This window comes from Notechis scutatus, chromosome Z (genome assembly GCF_049901735.1).
Source record: "Notechis scutatus isolate UNSWTSFEM ecotype Mainland chromosome Z, rNotScu1.2, whole genome shotgun sequence".
Taxonomy (NCBI): Eukaryota; Metazoa; Chordata; class Lepidosauria; order Squamata; family Elapidae; genus Notechis; species Notechis scutatus.
The window spans coordinates 93,952,215-93,978,427 of NC_142025.1; the positions used below are offsets into that span (position 1 = coordinate 93,952,215).

General features: G+C 35.9%; 1 protein-coding gene across 1 annotated transcript; it reads right to left on the reverse strand.

The window, feature by feature from the left end:
- Nucleotides 1–15,348: 15,348 nt before the first annotated feature.
- On the reverse strand, nucleotides 15,349–24,981 carry LOC148129006 (keratin, type I cytoskeletal 19-like). The gene is made up of 8 exons (XM_087948074.1): nucleotides 24,558–24,981; nucleotides 21,997–22,079; nucleotides 20,959–21,115; nucleotides 19,722–19,883; nucleotides 18,945–19,070; nucleotides 17,988–18,208; nucleotides 17,366–17,409; nucleotides 15,349–16,873 (listed from the first exon to the last, which is right to left on the reverse strand). Exons 1-8 carry the CDS (start codon nucleotides 24,972–24,974, stop codon nucleotides 16,776–16,778), a joined length of 1,308 nt encoding a protein of 435 aa, XP_087804200.1. The 5' UTR covers nucleotides 24,975–24,981; the 3' UTR covers nucleotides 15,349–16,775.
- Between the last annotated feature and the right edge of the window lie 1,232 nt (nucleotides 24,982–26,213).

A 26,213-nucleotide genomic window follows, 5' to 3' on the forward strand; every position in this document is an offset into this window, starting at 1 on the left:
TTTTATATGTCAGTTTAACACTGCATCATAAGCACAAACGTATGATAATTTTGTCAACAGATTAGCCTAGCCCATCATTAAATAATTAAAACAATTATTAGATAATCCTAATACATATATTTAGGCCCTCCCCTTGATTATTCACTTGTTGAGATGGAAAATAGGTGGAGTAGTCTGGGTCAAACCTTTCATTATAATTCAAGCATTTTTTTCCCTAAAACTCATGTAAAAACTTTCCATTTTTAACTTTGCTTCTTAATGTTGTACAACATATGTATATTCAAACTGTTCATATTAAACTGTATTTTTATTTTACCGCATGTGCTCTTCCAATATAACGTTTCCACATGTTGCTATACTTATCAGAAAACCAGTTGAGGGGTAAAATTTCTGTTTGACAATGAAACTTCTATGTCATATTAGATTGATCTCTAATAAACAAGGCAAATTGTTCGTACATTTAATCATATTTAGGGATAATTCCAAATTATTTTACTATCATTAATAAGATTGTATTGTTTCCTAGCACAGTCATTTTTATTAATATGTTGGAAGTAATGTTCTAACGTAGTGAATAAAAGGGCAAAAGTAAATTTATTTCACCGACCTTCAATTGAAACAAAGCATAGTAGATATATTTTAATTACATTCTAATGGGAGTCCATTCCATTCAAGGCAGCACATTAACATCATTTTGCATTTTCACACCAGTTACACAGAAGCTGGCTACCCTAAGAGTTGCTTAACAGAAGGAGCAGAACAACATAAAACTCCACTGATTTGCCTGAATATTCCAGGAAATACAGGGCTAATATATTTAATATTGTTAGTTATGAGTTTAATCATTTTCCACTTGTGCCCCTTTAAAAATAGAATTTTAAAGAGCTTTTAGATATTTTTAATACTATGGAATAACATATTGCACTTCTGAACAAACATATGGAGTGTTATACATATCTTCCCTTAATTTACAAAGCTATTAACACAACTTTCCCAGCAATCTTTTGACAGCCTTTTGAGGTAGTCAAGGTGAAAAGACGGGAGTTGCTAGAGAAATGGAAGGTACTTTGATGTGGTTAGGCTAATGTAACAAGACCTTCAAAGCCTGTCAAAGCCTCTGTCTACTTCAAATTATACCTAATACAGCCATGGTGCAGTTGTTTTGATTTTCTTTCTCACACTTGTTACTTTCCTAGTACTCAGATATCTTTTTCTGTAATTATTCTATATAGTCCAGCACACCTTTAGAATTCAAATGTCCTTGTTTGCGCCTTAATTTTTCCAGTTTAGGTGCTTCTATTTTTCCAATTAATATATGTTCAAATACTCTACCACTATTATTTGAATATAGTTTTTAGGAGCATATTTTCCTTTATCAGAATTTTTGATTAGAGAAAAATGAATCCTCTTGAATTCCATTTAGTCCTAGTGTCCAATGCTGTTGTGAGGTCTATTGGAAGGGATTGACTAAATTCACTAGTGGTGATTCCTAGTACTTACGAAGGGTTACACTTTGTTCTGTACTGTTGCATTAATCCTTAATTAATCTAAATTAGATTTTGATTTTGGATATTTAGCAGCTCCTAGGTTTTTGAAAGTAATGGGATAAGTCATAGGTCTTGCTGCAAAGATTTAAGAGTAAATCACTTAAAGCACTTAGAAGATGGTAAAATAAATTTTTAAAAATTTTATTGGACAGTAAGAGAAGGTTTATTGGTTACTGTATATACTCGAGTATAAGCCTAGTTTTTCAGCCCATTTTTTGTGCTGAAAAAATCCCCCTCGGCTTATACTCGAGTCAGATTCCCCTCTGAAAAAAAAAATGGTGTGGAGTCGCGGCCTCCGGCGGCAGCGACTCCCAACAGCCCCAGCCAGGAAGGGAAAGGCAAAAAGCGCTTTGCCTTTCCCTTCCTGAGGCGGCGGGACTGGGGCCGCTCCGGCGGCAGCGACTCCCAACAGCCCCAGCCGGGAAGGGAAAGGCAAAAGCGCTTTGCCTTTCCCTTCCCGAGGCGGGGACTGGGGCCGCGCCGGCGGTAGTGACTCCTGACTCAGGGGGCCTCCGAGGGAGGGGAAGAGAGTGACTCCTGCCTCCCGCTGTCATCATCATCTTCTTCTTTTGGGTTAGTGAATCAATTAAACCTTTCATGATAGTGAGATCGTTTCCCAAATTAATTATTTTTATTTTTGAAATTTACCAGTAGCTGCTGCATTTCCCACCCTCAGCTTATACTCGAGTCAATAAGTTTTCCCAGTTTTTTGTGTAAAATTAGGTGCCTCGGCTTATATTCGGGTCGACTTATACTCGAGTATATACGGTATTTGACAATGACATTGTATAATAAAATAAAATGCCTTATAAGCAAATATATTGCCCAGTTTCAAGGTCAAAATATTATTTATTGACTAGTAAATATGGCTCCCCACCTCCTCCAAATTGATTCTGGATGGCATATTAAAGCATGCTACAAAACCAATTAAAAACAGTGAAAGGAGGAAATAAAAAGTAGACCACAAGCAAGAGAATATCACATGTAATAAATCATTTTGATTCAAGCACAATTTTTTGCTTAGCAAAGTACTTTTCTGTTCACTGCCCTGTCTGTAGGTGGAAACTGATTGTGCTGTCGGTAGCCAGTGACTGCTGAATTACCATGACATGCTTACTATATACTGACTAATCATATCTGCTTTCAGGGAACAGATCAAGTTGTTGTCCTTCATCCCACCAATTAAGTTGTAGCCAGAAATGACTGTTGATTACTTAAATCTCTGTTTTCTATTAAAATAATATTCTATGTAGGTTTTTTTTTGACAAACTTTGAAAGATAAATTCGTGATTTTACACCTCAGAATCAAGTTTTTTAGCCTATTAGTCATCCTCAACTGTGATCATCACATTTGCGGAAAAAATGAGTATCTTCTGTGTAACGTCTGCCCCATTTCACTTAAAATCTGACTCTGTCAGCTGACTAATAGGTTCACAAGGGCAAGGTATAGCACCTATAGTGAAAGCCAGCCCATGTTTAACAAAAGAACCATTGTTAACCCCACTTATTTTCCAGATTCCAGTCCATCAGCACGGGGTGGGATTCAAATTACTTAACAACTGGTTCTGTGGGTGTGGCCTAATTTGTGGATGTGGCTTGGTGGTCATGTGACTGGGTGGCCGTGGCTTGCTGATTGGGCATGGCTTGGTGGTCACATGACTGGCTGGGCGTGGCTTGTATATAAATATTGTAAATATTTATGTAAATGTTGATTTTTTTTTATAAAAAAGAGCAACTTTTACCCAAAATCAGGCAAAGCAGGCAGGCAGATTGAGTTGCTCACAGAATCACAAATTCACTCAGAGATCTCTCTTTCTGCAATCTGCCACATAAAATTTGTCTGTCAAAATTTGTCACATAAAATTTGCTTGCAAGCAAACTCACAAAATTAACTCACAACACACCAGTGAGTCTGCACTGAAAAATAGAAGCTTCACTCCTAAGGAAGGCTCAGCTCTGCTTTTTAAATTAGCTAAAAAGCAAGAAAATCCAAGATTTCCTGCTTTCTAGCTAATCTAAATATCCTGGCACAGCTGATAGTCAGAACAGCTGATGATCGGTGGGAAAAAGGAAAAATAGCAACATACCAAAACTTAGGCAAAGGCATAAGACAGGCAATTTGAATGGTGCACATGCTAGGTAAGGAGTGAATGGGCAGGGTAGGAAGGGGAGGGGCCAGCCAGTGGCATGATTTGCCAGTTCTCCAAACTGTGCAGAATCATAACAACCAGTTCTATAGAGCTGGTCCCACCAGGTAGAATCCCATCCCTGCATCAGCAGCATATATATGAGAGTTGGTTCAATGAATAGATGCAGACAGGCTCTGTTTAACAAAAGTAACAGGCTTGCAGCCCCTCCCTTGTATGACCATAAGAAAATGAATGAGATTTTGAGACTAGAGTCCTCTCCTCATTTTGGGTGGGAAATATCTAGGTTAGCTGGTTGTCTTGTTAGAGATGCCACCAAACAAGAAACCTGTTCAATTTTAAATAAATGGATGCAGAGTTTGCACAGCTTCACTCCTTTAATCTTCATTTCCTTTTCTGAGATATTTTAAAACAATTAGATAAGGTTTGCAGGCATAATTATCCTTTGTTTACCAACCTCCATTTAACTAAGTTGAAAGCTTCTTGTGCAAAGAAATTTTCCCCAATGGGGAATCATGAATTTATACATAGACATACACCCTATATTGGAAAATCTCCATCTCATAGAATTATAGGCATGGAAGGGACTTCAATGATTTTCTAGTCCAGCTAGAAAATCTTTGAAGTTCCTTCCATGCCTATAATTCTATGATTCTCCATAAGGAGCCTTATTCCATCCTAGGCAAATGGTTGTATAGTCTGCTTTTGAAAATTCCAGCTTCTCAGTGCTCTCTAAATGGTTTACAGAGTCAGCATATTGCTCCCAATATTGCTCTCATTTTACCGACCTCAGCGAATGGAAGTTTGATTCAACCTTGAGCCAGTCAGAATCGAACCCTTGGAATGAGCAGTGAGTTAGCCTGCAGTACTGCATTTTAACACTGTGCCATCATGGCTCAATGGTGATGGTGCTGTCTCTATCCAATATTTTTCTATCTTATTAAGAAGTAGGTTATGGCTTGCTTTGTCAGGTGTCTGGCTGAAGTCCAAGTATACCATGTCCACAGCCATCACAAAGATGTTTTTCAAAAGACAACTGGACTTTGTTTTTTCCTTGAAGACAAGGTATTCTCCAAAGCGCCAGAGGGCAGAACAAGAAGCAATGGATGGAAACTAATCAAGAAGAGAAGCAACCTAGAACTAAGGAGAAATTTCCTAACAGAACAATTCATCAGTGGAACATCTTGCCTCCAGAAGTTGTAAATGTTCCAATACTGGAAGTTTTTAAGAAGATATTGGATAACCATTTGTCTGAAATAGTATAGAGTTTCCTATCTAAGTAGGGGTTTGGATTAGAAGACCTCCAATATCTCTTCCAATTCTGTTATTCTGTTTTGTTCTGTTCTGTTCTGTTCTGTTCCTTTCCTTTCCTTTCTGTTCCATTCCGTTCCGTTCCATTCCATTCCATCCCACTCCTATTCTATTCTATTCTATTCTATTCTATTCTATTCTATTCTATTCTATTCTATTCTATTCTATTCTATCATGCATGTCAATAAGGTTTTGGCACATTGCTGGATCATATATAATACTATATGCAGCATGATATCTGGGTCTGATTGCATTCCATTTTACTATAGTTGAAATCCAATGGTTGGGCAAGAACAGCCTGGAAAAAGTAAAATTAACATCAGTTTAACAATTGGTCTATTTATTTCTTCTCCTTTAAAGTAGGCACTGGAAGAAAAATGTTAGGAGAAAATAGCGGCATCTTCTGTTCTTTATTTTGAACCTACTAATTCAATGGTCGCCAACCGGTGGGCCACGGCCCACTGGTGAGCCGTGGGAAAATTTTGGTGGGCTGCAGAGAAATCTCACCCCCAGAGCACCCCCCAAAGCAATTAATCCAGACTGTGCAGAAACACAAGGCTGCGCCACCCACATGGCCCGCAGGAACCCTCCCTGCCTACTCACTCCTTACCCACAAACTTGCCTGCTAAATTGCTATTTTTCTGACCATCAGCTGTTCTGCTGTGCTGGGAGATTTAGATTAGCTAGGAAGCAGGAAATGGTTGGATTTCTTGCTTTCTAGCTAGTCTTTAGATCTTTGGCTCTGCTTTTAAGCACAACTAAACCTCCCTTAGGACTGAAGATTCTATTATTCAGTGCAGACTCACGGCAAGCAAATTTTATGTGACAGACTGAGCTAGCCGATGGCAGATAGATAGATCACTGAATGATTCTGTGAGCAACTCAATCTGCCTGCCTGCTTTGCCTGATTTTGGGTAAAAGTTGTTCTTTTTTTTATAAAAAAATCTATATTTATATAAATATTTATAATATTTACATACAAGCCATGCCCAGCCAGTCACATAACCACCAAGCCACACCCACAAATTAGGCCATGCCCACAGACCCAGTTAGTGGTCCCTGGGATTTAAAATTATGAGTTTGGTGGTCCCTGAGTTCCAAAAGGTTGGCGACCCCTGTACTAGTCTGTAGGTTGTACTCTGTTGTACTCTGACAGTAAAAGTTTGAACTTGAACTTGTATCTGGTAACAGAGTTAAAATATCAGAGGCTGAAGCTCTGAATGATGGATTAGATCTTTCTTGAGATAATAAGCAATAAACTAGCAAAGCAACCATACTTTTTATTTGCTTGAAAGATAAGCTTATGTAATATTTAACTTTCATGTTGAATATCAGATATTTTTCCATTTCTCAACTGAGATAATGAAAATCCTCAATTCCTTTTTTTGGGAAAGTAGTTGTCACATCATGATGTTTTTACAAAAGGGAAAGGGCACGTATTGCAAGCCAAATGCTGTTTTCATCACTTTGACTCCCTTGTCCACTAGCCACTCCCTAGCAATATCATTTGGAGTACATGTATCTAAAGCTCTGTTTAAAAAATTCTCTTAAAGATGTTTTCAGAGTGCTTAAGGCCTGGATAATACAATTCAGATGTAATATTTCTTTCATAAATTCTTAATCCCCTCAGTTTCCACCAGTCATCTTGCTATGTTTGTCAAGGCACACTTTCACATGTCCAATCTGGCTTGGGTGATACTTTGATATTTTCAAAATGTGTGCTACATTTCAATTATGTAGAGTCCAAGCAATGACATTTATCTAAAAATTAAATACAGTGATATCAATAAATTGTACGCTTTGGTTTTTGACAACTGTGATATCTGGTGTGTTTTGTTCCAAATGACAATCTGTCTTTATTTGAAAGTCCCACAAGATCTTCACCTTCGTATTTTTGACAACCTTTTCAATTTTATGTTCCCATGACTTTTTAGATACAGATAAGTCGTATTTTTTACATAATGACCAGTGGATTAATTTAGCAACTCGGTCATTTCTAGCTTTGTAATCAGTTTGTGCGATTTTGCTGTACTCACCTATTAAGTGTGAAACAGTTTCAACTTTGTCATTGCAAAGTTGGAGTTTGTATTGTAAGTGGACTTTTGTATCTTTGCTTTCATGGCATTAGTTTGTAGTGCTTGTTCTTGAGCAGCAAGCATTCTGTTTCCTTCTTGATGGTTCCCATCTTGAGCCATGCCCATATCAAGTTGTTATCACATTTTCCTTCAATGTGTTTCAAATGCTGTCCATACAAAGCTTTGGTTTTCCATCTATTTAATCTGTAATCCAGTGATTTTTCCTTATATTCTGCCTTTGTTTCTGTTGTTTTTATAATGTTCTCCATTTTCACAGCCTGCAGCAATTTTTCTGGTTCACATAGCCCCCTATTCTTCTTGGCAGGTACAACCTGTCAATATCATTTTGTGGAAATATGATACATATTCAATAGTTTATGTATTTTCTGGTCCAAGTTTTCCAATTGTTGTTATTATTGTTGTTATTATTATTATTATTATAACAGTAAGATTGCAGCTGCTTACCGCTTGCCTCAGCCAATTTTTGCATTTACAACCAACTGTTACATCCCACACTCCTATGATCATTCAGGTGCTTTGCAATTGGCATGCATTTACAACTCCACAGAATCCCACAGTCATGTGATTACCACAATTGGCTTGAGACAAGCAGAGTTAATAGAGAACATAACAGGAAGAGTGTAAGTTGCAGTCATGTGATGTTTCATTTAACAACCAAATGGAAAGTAAGATTATAAACCTGTGATGTGATTTTCCACTTAGTAATTGAGTTGCCAGTCTCAATTCTAACCACTAAACGAGGACCACTTATATCCCTGGATTAGTTTCATTTGTCCATTACTCCACGGTTTTGGTTTATTTTGTGGATTCAAATTGTTTCCTTCAATTTTGTAGACTGCTTGAACAATTCTGAAAAAGATCAGCTTCTCAGGCTCTTTCATATATGGCAAAAGAAAAGATAAACTATAAAAACTACCCTCCTACAGTTCTTTGGTCTTACTTATGAATTCTGATTTGTAATTGTAAGGTGTGATATATGATTTCTTCCTCTTTTACTATTTATCTGGCCTAGAAACATTGTTATCTGTTCTTACCTTATGCTCATTTATGTTTTTACTAGAATCTCATTTCTACTCTGAATTCTTTGCTAATACCTGGTTCTCTGGCCCATTTCCCCCCTTTCTGTCAAGAAGTTTCCCAATTCTTTTAATAAAAAAAGAGAAGAAAGTATCTTTAAGACTCCTACACCTCATCTCACTTCCTTCTTAACTTTCTTGTGCCTTAGCTTTTATGAGCCTAGCATAACAAAGTATATTTATAGATCTGAAATGAGTTTTCTTAATATAATGTAAATATAGATGATCCCAAGTATGCTTAAGCTACAATTACAACCTGTAGGAGTTGTAGAAATGAAACAATGGTCAGGTATAGGATCCTAAACCGTGCTTCCAAAATAACATAAGGCACACTTCAATAAAGGATAATAATTGTTGGGCTTTAATGAAGTCTTTGTCCTGATGAATACCATTTTATCCATGCAAGTAAAGGCCTAATCTTAATTTGCCAGTGTGCCCAAAACCACAAAATCAGAAGAGAGAAACAAAAAAATTTGAATAGGTGTTTCCTGAGTAACCAGGAGGTGGCAGGCTTTCATTCCAAAACTGTAATTCCTACTCACTACCACTGGAAATACATATCAAAATTTTGTTATCCCTTTGTTTTTATTTCTTCTTTATTTCTTTGTGTTTTTGTATCTATCTAAAAGCTCATTGCTTGATGAACCACAAATCCTTGAACCTTTCCATGAAGTCCTCTCTCTCTTCCGGGTGTGGTCAGTCTCCTAGATCACATTAAAGGTATCCTCATTTACTGATGGTAATTAAGACCTCCTTTGTAACTCCTTTGTTAACTGATATAGTTGTAAGGTGTGATGTCACATGTCTGCGCTGACTTAAAATGGCAATTCCGGCAATCCCAGTTGTGGTTATTAGATGAATCTTGTACTATTGAGCCATGGTGGTCCAATGGTTAGAATGCAGTAGTGTAGGGCCAACTCACTGCTCATTCCAGGAGTTCAATTTTGAGCGGCTCAAGGTTGACTCTGCCTTCTATCCAGAGGTTTCAGCAGGTTCTGACCAGTTCTGGAGAACTGGTAGCGGAAATGTTGAGTAGTTCAGAGAACCGGCAAATACCACCTCCGACTGGAGATTTTACAGTATCCTTCCCCTGCCACGCCCACTATGCCACGCCCACAGAACCGGTAGTAAAAATAAATAAATGAATCCCACTACTGCTTCCATCCTTCCAAGGTGGCTAAAATGAATACCCAGACTGTTGGCGGCAATATGCTTACTCTCTAAACTGCTTAGAGAGGGATGTAAAGCACTGTGAAGCGGTATATAAGTCTAAGTGCTATTGCTATTGCAGTGTCCTATGATCACAATACTGTATTTTGTATAAATGAGTTTCATATTTCATTGTAATTGTCTATACAAAGTCTATGTCTATAGGCAATCATGCAGGAGATGGCAAGGTTGAGCCTGAGAGAGGGGTCAAACACATTATCAGTCATGAGTTTGCCCACAAGAAATCTAAGGCCAGCCCATCTTGAATTGTTTTCTATTCTTAACTCCTGCTAATTTCCCTTGACCATTAGTAGTTCATATTCTTGTAGAGAGATTAAGCTTGCAATATATCTTTACACTCATTTGAACTACTTGAATCTCCTGATTTCCCTGGCACTTAACATTTTGCTTGTAAATGGCAAGTATCATAGGTCTTCAATCCATTGAATAAATGGATAAATGATAAATGAATAAATGGGGCTATACATTTATCTTTACAATGCTGTAGTATAAGTCTTCTAGGCATAGTATTCAAAATCCATTTATGTTGTCCATATTTGGTGTACTGTGTATATAGTTCAAAAGAATTTTATTCTTTGACAATTTTAGTCAAATATGATTCCTTTTCTATACAAATGTAATAGAGTCTAATGAATTTTAAATATATTTTTTTTGTATGTCATAATCTGAGGTGCATTGACCTTTTTGCCTTCTTACCTTCTATGTGCTATAGAAGATTAGGCACTATCCCAATTCTAGGCAATATGGGAACATCTAATTCCTTACTCAACTCATTTCTTAAAATCTGCATATCAAATTGATTTATTCATAGTTTTAGAGGATTTAATAAATCATTCTAGTATCTCAGGTATCTCAGAAGCTGAAAATGCTGCTAGTGGAAGCAATGGTAAGAAAGATAATTACAGATATTACTTTTGCGTTATATCTTATATATATAATATTTGTATCCTGTGGATGATATTTGTCTCTTCACACAGAGTACATTAAAATTTCTACTTCATCATTTCTCAGAGGACTTTACTACACATTTATATGCCTATGTGGTTTGTTGACAACGCATCTCATAAAGGATGATTGATGGACTTTCTGAAGTGAGTTGTTATATCTGCATAGTTCATCAACCCCAGCTTTCTTTAACCAGCTTCTGCCATATTAATCTCTGGCTAGGCATTTTGAAGGAGTGTTTCACTTGAAGTGAACTGAAACACTCCTTTAAAAATCTGCACAGCCCTATATTAAAAAAAAAAAAAAAAAGATTAGCCTATAGGCCAGTGGTTGCCCACTGGTGGGCCGTGGGAAAATTTTGGTGGGCTGCAGAGAAATCTCACCCCCAGAGCACCCCCAAAACAATTAATCCAAGCTGCACAGAAACACAAGGCTGCGCCACCCACATGGCCCGCAGGAACCCTCCCTGCCTACTCACTCCTTACCCACAAACTTGCCTGCTAAATTGCTATTTTTCCGACCAGCAGCTGTTCTGCTGTGCTGGGAGATTTAGGAAATGGTTGGATTTCTTGCTTTCTAGCAATCTTTAGATCTTCAGCTCTGCTTTTAAGCACAGCCGAACCTCCCTTAGGACTGAAGGTTCTATTATTCAGTGCAGACTCACGGCAATTCAATCTGCCTGCCTGCTTTGCCTGATTTTGGGTTAAAGTTGCTCTTTTTTTAATAAAAAAAATCAATATTTACATACATGGTGTGTTTTATTCAGTGCAGACTCACGGCAAGCAAATTTTATGTGACAGACTGAGCTAGCCGATGGCAGATAGATAGATCACTGAATGATTCTGTGAGCAACTCAATCTGCCTGTTTGCTTTGCCTGATTTGGGGTAAAAATTTCTCTTTTTTAAAATAAAAATTCAATATTTACATACATGGTGTGTTGTGAGTTAATTTTGTGAGTTTGCTTGCTAGCAAATTTTATGTGACAGACTGAGCTAGCCAATGGAAGATAGATAGATATATGAATCTATGAATCTGTGAGCAACTCAATCTGCCTGCCTGCTTTGCCTGATTTTGGGTAAAAGTTGCTCTTTTTTTATAAAAAATTCAATATTTATATAAATATTTATAATATTTACATATAAGCCAGTCACATGACTACCAAGCCACACCCACAAATTAGTCCACGCCCACAGAACCAGTTAGTGGTCTCTGGGATTTAAAATTATGAGTTTGGTGGTCCCTGAGGTCCAAAAGGTTGGCGACCCCTGCTATAGGCCACATCAACATATAGGTTCAAACACATATTACCAATAAAATATTACTACAGCCCTATACTGTTGGCTGGATGTTTATTAATAAAGTCTAGATATTTTGAGATCCTATTCTAATTGGCCATGGTGAACCTGAATCACAGCAAGGAATTAATGCCATGGCATCTACTTGCAAAGAGCCACCCTTATGGGGCAGATCTTATAGTCCATCTATTCTTTCTCCCATCTCTAGGAATGCTCACCCTAGTTCAGGAAAAATTAAGCAAAAGACAATTGAACCCTTAGATTGGATAAAATTGGATAATTGCACACTAGAACTTGATTTAATACCAGGTCTTTGTTTTAGTTTTATCATTTTAATATGATTTTATATGTTGTTTTAATTTTGAGGAGCCACCCAGAGTTAATTAGAGGGTGGGTGGATATTTAAATACTTTAGATAAATAAATAAATGAATAAGGAGAAGAAAAGCATATATAGACAATGGGAAATTCACAGAAAATTACACAGCTGTTTGTTTTGTAAATCCTCTGATGGCTAAGCACAAGTTGCGCTGAAGAAAAAAGTAGTCAGAAAGTAATTAGCCTATTAAGATCAGAGCAGAGCACTTGTTATGTTGCAGCTTGTGCCTGTTTCATTTCTCCCTTCCAGATGAAAAAGGACTCCTAAAAGGTTGCCTGCATTTATTAGCTTATGTGCAACATTTCACTTGTTTTTACTGGGAGTGGAATATTCCAAATATTGAAAAATCAATTCCAATCTAACTTAATCAATTTTTCTGTCACTGTAAAGACACAGTATTGTGCATTATGTGTTCTCCTAATAGGGTTGGATTTGGTCAGTGGTAGGATTCAATTTTTTTTACTACCAGTTCTGTGGGTGTGACTTGGTGGGCGTGTCATGGCTTGGTGGGTGTGGCTTGGTGGGCGTGGCAGGGGAAGGATACTGCAAAATCTCCATTCCCACCCAACTCCTGGGGGAAGGTTACTACAAAATCCCATTCCCTCCCACTCTACTAACCTGCTTTCCAGCTCTGTTCTCCTGTGCAGGGCAATGAAAGAAGAACCAGCCAATCAGCTGGGACTTCGGAGGCAGAGAATAGATGGGGGCAGGACCAGTCAGAGGTGGTATTTGCCGGTTCTCTGAACTACTCAAAAGTTCCACTACCAGTTCTCCAGAACTGGTCAGAACCTACTGAATACCATCTCTGGATTTGGTGTAATAAAGATAAATGTTGAAATAATCCATTGGTAGCATTGAAGCAAAACTATTTTCACGTTTACTAATACTGTTTCTGCAATTTGTCCTCATTCCTTCTGCATATCTAAAAAAAAAAATACTATTTTTTTCTCTTATCCTACTGTACTAATCATAAAAAATATAACTTATTTTCATTTTTCTTAGCTTGGGTTTTTCACTACAATGTAGAATATTTTTCTTTAGGATTCCAGCAAGACAGTTAGGATTCCATTCCATTCCATTCCATTTCATTCTACCTTTCACAGTACAAGTGTGAAGGTTTTTTTTTCACCCACTCAGTTTTTGCAAAGAGTTCCCTCATGCTATTTGATACCTTCTCTCCATATCTCAGATCTAGATGTGTCCAGTATGTCCATGCATCCAATGCCAAAGACACTTTTGCTATGACAAACTTTGTTTTCCCATGAATAAAATGAGGGTAATAGTAACCTGTGTCAGAAATTACTAGTTAAAACAAATACACACATAGCAAGAAATTAAAGTAAACTGAAGAATAGATAATAGTTCAATAACAGCAGATCTGATTGCTGCAAATGAATGAAAGTGACAATGGGGATTTATGCTATTCAAGCAGTGAAATTAGGACATATTTGCTCAAACAACAAACCAATGAATATCCTGTACATACAGTGTTCTGGCAGAGGAAGCTTATCCTAGGATGATTTGTGAACTGTTTGAAATGTGAGATTGGCCATGTTATTTTATTCTTTGAAGAATAATTATTAGATTTTGTTTATATGTTTAAGTACAGAAAATCTGCAACTCAGTCAAGGCATTATACCATAATGAATTCAGTAAACACACAATCTTTTTAATTTCTGCATTGGTTTTTATTTATCTTGACAATGATGTCACCTTGAGTATATCACTTTATAATGGATTTGTGGATTATGGGTGTGGCTTTCACAAGGATTGGTATAGGATGCTAAAGAATATAGGATGCTAAAGAATCTGAAATAATCCTTTTTTTAAATAGAATTAGGTAATGACTCATGGTTGTGAAACCAATCACTGTTTTCTTTGGCTTCTCTGTACAGATCAAATTGATCAAAGACTTTTTCAAAAGTAAACTTTGTATATTTATGTATTTTGCTGGGGGAAATATGTGCACATGTACATGTGTGCATGCACGTGTGTGAGTGTAAGCAAAAGAAAATCTGTATCAGCAAATTGATACATTATTGCATATATTACATAAATAATTGCAAGAGTCCTAGAGGCAGTGGACCTGAATACTCTGAATATTCGAAGGACCATCTTTTCCCAGTCACATCTTCCCAATCTGCTAGAGCAGGGAGGCAGGGAATGTTATGGGTCTCCTCTCTTAGAAAGGTCCATCTAGCAGGACCAAAAAGAAGGGCCTTCTCCATGGTGGCTCCATCCCCATGAAATATCATCCCACAGAAATAAACTTGCTCCCCACCGCTTTAACACTGTTTTGCAAGGCCCTGAGAATCTGATTTTGCCAATGGACCTGGGGACCCCCAGCATGGGATGGAATCCATCAAATGGCTCATTTGATTGTTGTTGCCCGATGGGAGGGTGTTATTGCTCTCTATTGGGTTTTTTTATTGTTTTCATCCCTGCAAGCCATCTAGAATAACTGAGAGTGAGTCGGGTAGCCTAAATAAATAAATAAACAAACAAATATAAAATAAAATAAACTTGAGGAAAAAAGTTTCAGTACTAACATTTAATAAATATTGTGTGGTGCTCTCTATTAAAATGATCTCTATGATATGAATTTGCCATAATGCTATTAGCCATGATGCAGTTCCCCCCTCAAAATTTGGATCCATCTCCTGTTGCCTGAAGCTTGCCCTTTTCTCCAGTTCTGCTCCCTTTCTATTCAGTTCCTTTAGTTGCTTCTTGTCTGCTTTTCAACACTCTGTTAATATTCATGGGTGACCAAGCAATGCTAATTATTTTTAATTTAGTATGTGTTAATTTCCCCTTACTTCTCCAACTAGCTTTTCTCTGTGATCATCTCTTTTCCCATATTTTATCTGTGCCCTTTTCACTTTTAATTTTTTAATAAATTTCACTTTTTATGTACCTGCTTTTTCCCCCCTCCATTTTTCCTCACTGGAATTATTTGTATTTGTGTTTTTAATATCTATTTTTTTATGAACTCTCACACATTTTAAGCATCTTTTTCCATTAGCTTTTCTCTAAATTTATCAGAGCAATACGTTTATTTATTAAAATTCATTTTCAAAAGTATAAAATGTATTTTAGGAAATTCAACTTTGATTGTGTGCTATCAAATTGATATTGACTCTTAGCAACCATGCAATTTCTCTAAAAGTACTCCTGAATTATATGATCATTTCCCCCCAAGTTCGTCCTTCTTCTATTTCTTTGACTAAAGTAGGTTATGGATAAGAATTTAGATAAATATCAAGTCAAACATAACATGCTCTATTAAACCAGTCAGTATGTAGCCAGTAAGTCAAGTCAATATCTTAAGATTCCACCATGTATAACATTTAATTAAAAAGTAAGAAGATTTCTACAGATCATGTTTGCAAACTGTGCTTTTTGTAATTCATAATTTCTTCTCTATCTAAACAACAGCCCTGTTTATTAATTTCCAACATATTTATTGCCCTAACATTTTTATGCACATATCTCCTGTGTCCCCACAAAGTAACCAGACTTGTAATTTGTTAATGAAATAAATGTATGTTTCTCCAATTTACATATTTTTTTAAAAATCAGATATAATCATTCTACTTTGATGTATATATATTTTTGGTTGTAGAATTTAATACCATATGTTGTAGGAAGAAGAGAGGGTCAAACAAATAGCTTTTAAAGCTACATCATCTACAGAAAAAGATAGAATTATGTGTTTAAAATAGTCCTTTTTTTCTCTTATTTAACATTAAGATAGAATCCACAATCTAAGGCCCAGGTGTATAACACCCATCTCTATTTAGTACTAAGGATTTAGGTATACAAATTTTAAATTAAATGACTGATTAAGCAATTGGGTTGGAACCAATTTTACGCTGCAACTTATTTTGATTAATAAATCTGAATTTGAAGAGTAAAACTTTCAATTAGTTTCACTAAATTTCCATCAAAATAAAGAAAACATAAATCATGAGTGATTTATCCCACTACCAATCAACCCATATTTTTTCTCATACAGGACTGGTCCATTTGCAGTTCATGGATTGCCCGCATCTCAGAAGCTGTTTTTGAATAGTGAGGTGAATTCTTTCATGTTCCCTATGAAACCAGCCTTACCGCCCCACCCCCTAATGAATTTAGAGCAGTAAGAATACAGTATTAGTAAACTATTTATTTGCTGGGAAGAAAATGTCATGACTTCTCTTTTGTCATGCTTATTTTTTAAAACTAAAGAGTGTACATGTCTACAGGAAGAAGCAATGTGTGTGGAGTGACATGGGTTGGATGTATGGCTAAGTGCTGTGTGTGACAGGGCTTGGCATGCCCAAAGGCACAACTGAGAGGGTTTGCCCAAAATCTGAGGCAGTTCCCTGGACCCAAACTTCTGCCTATCTCTTGCCACAAGGGAAACATTGAGGAAATCATTCAGTGAGTCAAATGGTTTTAACCCAAGTGCCCAGTTATGCAACCAATGAAGTAACAAAGAGCTTTCTGTTCTTTTAAAGTAGAAAATAAGAAAATGTGTATAAATAACATGATTTAAACCATTCTTTTAAAGTTAGATTTCTCTTTTTAAATCAACCTTTTTTGCCTTCCACATGGTAGAAATTAGGAGAATAGTGGATTGAAGATGATAATTTTAAAGTGAAAGCAAAGCATTTTCTTCTCTTTCGGGAAGACAATTTTTGAAATCATTTTTTTTTCTTTTTGTCATTACAAACATTACAAATGCCATTTATTTCATGGTTGATTCTACATCTTCTCTTCTCTCTCATTGACTTGGGAGGATACTACTTTTCCATCCACCATCTCTTCGACCACAGTCTTGATCCTCAGAGTTTTAATTTTTTCTGGAAATAATGGTGGAAAAATTAAGTCATTCAACAAGCAATAATAGGATGTTAGTGTTGATATGAGTAATGTAGTACATTTTTTTAAAAAAACTTGTCCTTTGGAAGATTTCTGTTAATGTCACATCATCTTATGATTGGAATATAATGGAAAATAAAGCTGAGCCTCTGGAACAACAAGCTCCATGGCTAAATACAGATATAAATATAAATCTTTTAAATTTATATAGACCTATAAATATCTTTTATTTTATTATATTTTTATTATATTTATTTTATTATATTTTATTTAATATATTTTATTCTTGGTATATATTTATTCTTGGTATGATATTAGTTTAGGCTTTATGCTACATTTTTTTTTTCAGAGATCAGGAACACCACAAAAGAGTATTATTCTTTCCAGTGAAATAGTTCCTCCAATGGGAAAAAAAAAACACAAATGTGGTGAACCCTTCAATGGGGAAAGCAGCGTTGGGAACATACCCTTACCTTTTTCAATCTCTTTGCTTGTCTCTAAATCTGAAGCAATCGTTCTGTTTAAAAAAACAATATATATTGTCAGTCTCCTGGTTTCATTTTAAAGTAGCCTTTACAAACCTGATGCTGTTCACATATCTTGGATTACAGCTCCCAGAATGTCTGAGGAATAAAGCACAGTTCAAGTGGGCATCAATTCAGCAATGGCCATTTAAAGGAATTAAAATGGGTTTATTAGGTCCTAGTTCTTCATTTCCATTTGCCCAGGACAGTTTCTCAACCTTGGTAACTTGAAGATACATGGACTTCAACTCTCAGAATTCCACAGTTGAGAAATACTGGCCTAGGACTTTGGACAGAGTAAATGTCATTGAACAAATCAAAATATACAATATTGCTCTTGGGATGAGCTATATGAATTTTTTCTGCGACCCCAATTTTTTGTGACTCCCAAAAAATTACCTAGCATCGTTTTTTTGCAAATGGTATATTGGTTTGTTACTGGCCATCTTAAACATCTTTGGAGCATCTTGTTAGAAATCAGTTTTACCCATTTTGTTTTTAAAATCCTTTTCCTAGGTAATGGCTTTCTGCTAACTTTCAGAACTAAATTTCTCTAATCTGAATTATTTACCTCCAATTCTCCCCTTCCAGGAGACGGCGATAAGTAGCAATCTCTACTTCTAGCTTGACTTTAATGTCCAAGAGGATGTTGTATTCAGTACTCTGTTGCTCCATGTCACTCCGCAGCTGCATTAGTTGGGCCTCAATGTTTCCAATGGCCATTTGAATTTGAGTCAATATAGTTCTGTAATGAGCTTCAATTTCTGCCACGGCATTCTCTCGTTCAGTTTTCTAGAGGAATATAATGAATGCATGGTTGGACAAGTACTGGCACTAGCTGGAATTTGGCTTCCAGACTGAAGGGTGTCAATTTCATTAGGATTTTCTTCTCCCCACCTGCTTAGCAACTGTTTGTGATCATGATAGATTTAACAATGCTATTAGTTTTGATAAAAGTGTGGGACTCTGTTTCTTTGATCAACACAAGAAGAATTACCTCAGTCTCATAGGCTTTCTAAAATCTTACTAAAATCAGTATATAGCTAAACCTGGTTGAATTTATTTGTTTGTTTGTTTATTTATATTTCATACTTTTTAATTGCCCATCTCTCTTCCTATCCCTCCCTCATCACATATTATTTAGTATATAATCCCTGTTTCTCTTAAACTATTTCTGAATAATAACAGTTTCAACTTGCTTGTTGTTTTACCAAGCAATTTCAAATGAAGTCAACACTGATGAATCTACCATTGTAGGAAACTTTAGCGTGGTGGGCCCTACATTATTATGTAATGAATCAAGTGTTGGGCCCTACATTATTATGTACTGAATCAAATACATTTTTAATACAAGGGGGACAAAGTTTATGGATTTTCCAATGGTTCTATGCTGTCTAAAAGTTGCCACTGTGTAAATATAAAAATTACAATTAAATAGCTGGGAGAATTTTTAAAAAATAAATAAATACAGAAGTAATCTCCAACAAAAGGATCAGCAACCTTATATACTTTAATTAACAGACTTTACCCAGCTCAGTTGAGATTGGAGTTCAATCTCCAGACTTTGGAGTATATTCCTCCGGTCTGTAATCTCACTTCTGTGTGTTTCAAGTTGATGGGTAGTTGTGGTGACTTCCACATTCAATTGTTCAATCTGAAGTGCAAAAAATAAATAAATAAATTTAAAATATCCAGTGAATACAAGGCAAATAATGCTGTAATACAGGGTAGAGGTTTAAGAGGATTAATTAGAGATTTAAAATATTTCACTTGATATATATCCTAAGTGTATCTCATTAATATCTGCACAGTTAAGGGAATACAAAAGTAATAAATACTGCAGCTGCTACTACTTCTTGATTATAAGAACTGAAAAGGGCTATTTTAGAGTTAGATTAGGTTAGTTTATATCAGAATTCACAAAACTCAGTATTTCAAATGTCTTTACTTCCAACATCATCATTCTAACCTCATTCTAAAATATAGCTATGGATGCAAACAAATACTATGATCACAGGCATACTTTTCCTCTTCCATCCATTCCTTAAATCTGAAGAAAAATGACCTATAAATTAAAAAGAAAGTTTCTGAATTTCAAGTGTGTTGATTCAAATAAAGAAGCTGGTCTGCATTTTTCTATGTGGGGCCATGTGCTTAATAAGGCTTTGGGGAAATTTACCTTGAATTTCCAGTTTGTGAACAATTAATAGCTTGTTTCAGAGATGAGTTGTAGAAAGAAACACAAACAAAACTACAATAAAGTTTCTGTAGTTTGTAAAGTATTAAATATAATAACAAGCATCACCAATTTATCAAACCGATCCTTAGCTTCTTGACGGTTCTTTTCAGCAAGGATTTCATATTGCTGGCGCATGTTTTCCATCACTTGGGCCATATCAATGCCTGGAGCAGCATCTATCTCCACAGAAACATTCCCACTCAGCTGTCCGCGTAGTCTTGCTGTTTCCTATAATTGTTTACAAAAATTATTAATTAAATCTATGATCAATTCAAAAAATGTATTCTGATCAGTTTTCTATATTCCATTAAAGTATTTTGAGCTATAAATTTGGTCTATTAGCAAAGCAGCTATCCGCCATCACATAGAATTCCCGAAGAAACTGGGATTGAAATAGATCTTAGATTCTTTCTAAATCTCAATAGCCAGTTTAAAAGAAATGATGAAATTACAAAGAAGAATTAGAGGCAATGTAATTGAATTGCAGATCTAAAGCAAATTACAGAACTTGTTGATTTCCAGGAACTTTGACGTCTCCATCATGCTCATGCTAGTTGGAAAGATGAAAATTTAAGACATCTCAGAAACACAGGGAACTTGATCCCTGTTATAAAGTATACTAGTTTACAGAGAGCAATCCTTTCTGGAAAGGCTTTCAATCCTGAATATGCTTTATTTGAAGAGATGTCCAGTCCAGGATAAAGAACCACAAAAAGAACCATGAGGCAAGGCTTTGAAATCTAGAGTTAGTTCATTAGTTCATGAACATCTAGCTGAAGAAAATCAAAATGATACCGTAGACTGTATGGTGTATTGTGAGACAATATCACTTTTGATGGCTAAATACTCTTGTTTCTTTCAATATTTTTTTTTGTCTGTGGCCTATAAAAAGCTATCAGTTCAATAACCCTTCTTCATTCACTAGGGCATATAATCTACTTCACTTCCTCATTCACTGGACTATATAGCCTAATATATTACACTAAACTGGGCTGCAAAAATGCAGATAATCACTAGCTCATAGCAAAGAAGTAGAATATTTATATCCTTCTGTTGTCATCTTGATTTAGTTATCTGGATTTCTGCAGTCAGATCTGAAAGTCCTCCTGCAGGAAGTGATGTTCTATGGTGATTCTGACTAACACAATTCTCTCTCTCTTTTTGTGTGTATGTTTTCCTTGCTTAGTTCTACCATGTGTATTAAAACACAAACATCTGTAGCTTCTATAGATCAATAGTTTGAATAACAAACTATAGGAGGAACATTCATAAGTCTTTGATTCAATTGGTGATGTTTCCTTACCTCCTCATGTTGTTTCTTGAGGTAAGCCAGTTCTTCTTTCAGACTTTCAATTTGGTGTTCCAAATCAGCCCTAACTAGTGTGAGCTCATCAGTTAGTCCCTGTAATCCTGTGATGTCATTTTCCACATTTAGTCGCAGGCTCAACTCAGTTTCATATCTATTTATTTTTAGAAAAAATGTATAACAAGTCAGGATTATTGCAAAATAATCAATTTCTCTATCAGTTCCACTTTATCTTTACATATGACTGGCTTCTTAATAATAGTTTGGTTGCAATGATGTCTTTGGAGCAGATCCTCCCAAACAATTGCCACTTTCTAAACAGAAATTATTTGTACAAGACTTGTAATCATTTTGTAAGTATTAAGCCATCACAAAATACATTGTTGGAATAGTTACTAAGTTTTAGCCATGGGCTTCATCAGCAACAGTAGTCAATAACATTAAAATGGTGAGTGTGACTGGGTGGTTAAATCTCTATTCCTTTTAACAACAATCGCCTACTCACACCTACCATTTTGATATTGTTGATCAACCTTGTATACATTCTAGTTATGGTGTAATTACAATCTGTTGCAAGATAGCTTTATTCCAGTGTGAATTCAGTTTTGAATGCTTTGTAGTTCTTTCCAAAAGCTATTTTTTGGGGCAGAAATAGCAAACCTTGCAAAACTACCTTTATTTTTAAGTTGTACCAGGAGGACATGATTTTGATTTGAAAAAGAATAAGCTGGTTTTTTTTAATAATATTGTCTTCCTGTTGGTCATCTCATTATCCTACTACCAACATTGGCAGTGATATTCAGCAGATTGTACACATTAAAATTCACAGGTTGTTGTTGGGCTGAGAAGAAATAGTACTGGTATATCAACATAGTTCACATAGTTCGCTATGATTAAAATTCATCATTCTTTCAGTGGTACACTGTTTAAAGTTATTTATATTAAATATAGCTTCCATGCCTTTTTGAAAATATTTGTTAATTAAATCTTGCTGAAGATGTTGATTGCTTTCTATAGTGTTTTTAAAATGCATACTTTACTCTGAAATCATCAGCAGCCAACTTGGAATTGTCAATTTGCAATATGATCCTGGTGTTATCTATTCGGGCTTTGGTAATCTGAGAAAGAATAAAATATAACAAAAAACAAAGCCTTATTCTTTTGATTTCAGTACTTAGAATAATTAACTAGAAGTTAAATACTTCAAAAAAAAAAACCTTGAATACTGTAAATATTCAACAAAACTACTTTTTCAGCTGGATTTCAAGCTTTATGTAAAGTTAGCAGCTTCCTTTTCAGTTTGAGTATTTGGACACTCACGTGTGGAAGTGTCCTTAAATATTACTCCCTTGCAGATGAATTAATAGCCTGATTGTTAATTACATATATATGGGTAATGCAATAGTTTAGCTTAAGAGATACAAAGCTAGCGCTATTTGTTGCTGGTGCAAATGCTAAATACTGTAGTATTTAAATGTAGGACAGGTCCTGAGAACTGCAGCATCTGAAATAAAAGCCTATCCAGCATTTATGTGAAGTCATCTACCTCATTCTATTCTTTCAGTGGTCCTAAAGCCCAATATAATATCCCATATATTTACATGTAAAATAAAAGTCATCATTGAAACAAAGCTTTTGGTAGTACCCACATATTTTACAGTCAATGAAAAATATATACAATCCATTCCACTCTGATTAAAATGTCTAATGTGTACATTGCACCATTGCTGTAAATCAGAAATTGGGAAATTTATAATAGTATGCAGCACTTGTTATTCCCTAACTAGCCATCCTTGTGTAGGTAAAATATCATGGACCATTTCTGGGAATGGAACATTCATTCATCAGTTGCAAGCATAAGTATTTGCGTACTGTTAAATCTCAAAGCAGTTTGTAACCCATACAAAATATTTATATAAAGTAGGAGAATCTAACAAAAAGATACAAAGTCTAAAGATGAGACAGAGGTGATGGTACCTCCCAGCTTAAGCATCAGCTTTACCTGTCCTGTTTTCTGGCAATATATCTTTTCTGTAGCTTTTAAAAAACTTTTCTACTGAACCAGCATGTCTATTCTACTCCACTACCTCTTTCTCATGTCAAACATCTATTGAGCTAGATGACTAAACTGCAGATTTAAAATAAATTTGACTTTCCATTTGTTAACACCTTCACAGGAATTCCTTGCTGAAAGTAGTGCAGGATTGTATATGCTAAAGATCGAATCAGATTTTTATTTCAGTTAATTTTTCCAAATAGTGATAGAAACTGTAGTAACATATAGACTACTTCATCCACTACTTGAGTAAACAGTACCACCCAGAAAACATACAATATATTTACTAAGAGATACAAAGACGCAAGGGCTGCCAAAGTAAGAGAACCATTTGGCTTAACAATAAACATGAAAAAGAGCCAGGTTATGTTTATTCACCAAAGATTTTTTTTTATATCTGGAGAAGAACTAGATGTAATAGATCACAACATATACCTTGGCCAACGGATCTCAATGGAAGATGATATAATAAATTGAATGGTGTGTTAAATGTGGTTGGCAGGCATTTGGCAAACTAAGCATAATTTTCAGGAACAACCTTCTCCTATGCCTGAAGAGAAATGTTTTCTGCCAGTATGCTGCTTGCTCTAAAATAGTGAAACATGGGCATTAACCTCACAATTGAAACAAAAGCTATGAGTGGTGCAAAGAGCCAAGGAAAGATACATGCTCGGCATTACAAGATAAGATAGAAAAACCTGCACATGGATTAGAGAAGAAATAAAAATATAAGATAACATCAAGAGAGTAAAGGAATTGAAATGGAAATGGGCCGGTCACATATCAAGAAGAACCAATGGCAGCTGGACCAAGGCAGCCATAGAATGGATCCCCCTTTATAAGAAGCATCCATGAAAGATACCTAAAACAAGATGAATCTATGATATCAGCAAGTATTGCGGGCCCTATTGGCAAAAGAAAGCTCAGGACTGTATTGCTTGGAAACATGTGGAAGGGGCCTTCATCCTGCAGTGTATAGACAATGGCTAAAATGATGATAATTTGAATATAATATCATTAACGAGATTAGAATAGTTGCAGAATGGTTACAAGAGAGTTGTAACGAATTAATTAAAAATCTTACACATAAGGCATTTCTGATCAAGGTTGATAGATAGCAACCCAGAACAGAATGGTTGCTAACCTGGTGAATATCCTCACCCACCTCTCAACAGTCTTTGGGAAGACTGTGAGAGGGCCATAATGTCAGATAATTAGAAAATGAAAAGTTTGATACTTGCCAGGACTAGGTTAGCCCTAGAGTGACTAGATATACAACAATTAGTGTGTCAGAGCCTCTCCCCCACTTTTTTTCTTTTTACTGCACAATTGGTACACATCTGACAACCTACGATATTCAATTACAGAAAGGCACTTATAATACCTTCATAAACATTCTGCAATATTATTGTTAGAAGACAATGATTTGATTAATGACATAACTGTGACATATCCTTCAACATAACTTGCCTTCAAAAACAATACATTGTCTATTCTTAACTGTCTCATGCAGTAAAACTGTTCAGACACAAAATCTTACCTTATCTTGAAGTTCTTCAATTACTTTAAAGAAGGCGTTATAGTCTTGCTTAACAATAGGGGAAGTCTTTTCACACCACTCCCGGATCTGCTTTTCCAAAACCGAGTTTGAAGTTTCTAAGGAGTGTACCTTTTCCAGGTAGGCAGCCAAACGGTCATTCAGATTCTGCATGGTAGTTTTTTCATTGCTTGTAAGCAGCAGTTCATTTATGGAAGTGCTGCGTAGCAAATTACTGCCAAGGGTATTGCTATAGTTACTGCCATATGAAATTCGGGTGCCAGAGCCACCTGCTCCTCCATGGACACTGGGTGTTCGGGTTTTTTTTATGGATGACATTCTATAGATGGAACCATGAACAGGTGATCCACCACTTTCGAAGAAGACATTTTTTAAATTGACACTGCCAGATCGAGCCATTGGTAGTGTGTATATACGTGTCTAAAAAACAAAATATCTAAAGCACTCTTGCAGGAGAAAATGCTGCATAAGGCAGTTTCGGACCTTTTTATTTGGATGTAAAAAGGAGGGTTGACATGGCTGAACTCCGCCTTTTTTGATAACAATTATGGGGAAATTGGCACTATTTTATTCTGTACTATGGCTTGGTAATAAAAGAGACATTTAATCAGTCTTTGTGCTTCAGTCCAAAGTCCAGAGAAGATTAGTATTTCTTTATGATTATTTCACTATACAGTATTTACCCCTTCAACCTTCAGCCATAATTTGTGTAATGAGACCTCGCCCTCAAAACTAACTAAGGAAAATGTCAATAAAAAGGCTAAAGTTTATACTCATATCTCTATTTAAATAAAATTTGCCTTGAATTCTTGCATTGAATTCTTGCTCCAACATTAATTTTCACATAACCTCCCTAGGAGTAGAAGTACTGAATGTTCTGTAGTAGTAAATCCATCTTTGTGGATGTAAAGTAATAGTAAGTAGAAGTAATGTAAGTTGGGCAAAATACATTTTCCATGAGGATGCAAATTTGTGGATTATTGAATAGCGCCACGATTAATCCATATTGGTCCAGTATTACCAATCTAATTCTCATGAGCTTTTGCATTTGTACTTACTATAATATAGGAAAAATGAACAAGAATATGTTAATATGGTAACTAATATAAATTTCATCCAGATCTTAGAAAATATTTAAAAAGCATTTTTGGCTGGAACATTTCTGTTTACAAAATAGTTCCATTTCACAAAATCATAGTGAAATGAGGGAGGAGAACCCTCAAAGAACACTAAGCTTAAATCTCAGCCAGTAGAGGAATTGTGGCCTGCATCTTGCACAAAGTCCTTTTTCTCTGGCCCTCATCCTTATCAATCCCTCTGCTAAAATGTGGTGAAAATTTACTTTTTTTAAAAAAAGATCCTCCTAATGCCAAAATGGGGGGGGGGATTCAGACCCATCTCTTGAACGACCTTAAGCTACTGCTAAACTATGTTTAGTTTAATTTAAACCCTAATCCTGTCCCTGGGTGAGATCTGCCACCCCCTCCTATCCTTTCATAAAAGCCCAAAAATCTGGCTCTGCCGAGTGGCCTGGGGAGGGACCTAATGGAGGAAATACCACACTAGAGGTGGATATTAGACTAATAGCTGACCACATCTGCCCCCCTTGTGCATCCTGCTTTCTCCCACCCATCTTTT

Bases quoted from the DNA above. Each gene is read 5' to 3' on its own strand.
- LOC148129006 (XM_087948074.1), bottom strand. From the start codon at position 24,974: ATGGCTCGATCTGGCAGTGTCAATTTAAAAAATGTCTTCTTCGAAAGT. The intron at 19,884-20,958 runs GTAAGGAAACAT...AAACAATTATAG, and splicing joins TCAAGAAACAACATGAGGAG to GAAACAGCAAGACTACGCGG. The intron at 19,071-19,721 runs GTGATGCTTGTT...TTTGCACTTCAG, and splicing joins AGGATCGGTTTGATAAATTG to ATTGAACAATTGAATGTGGA.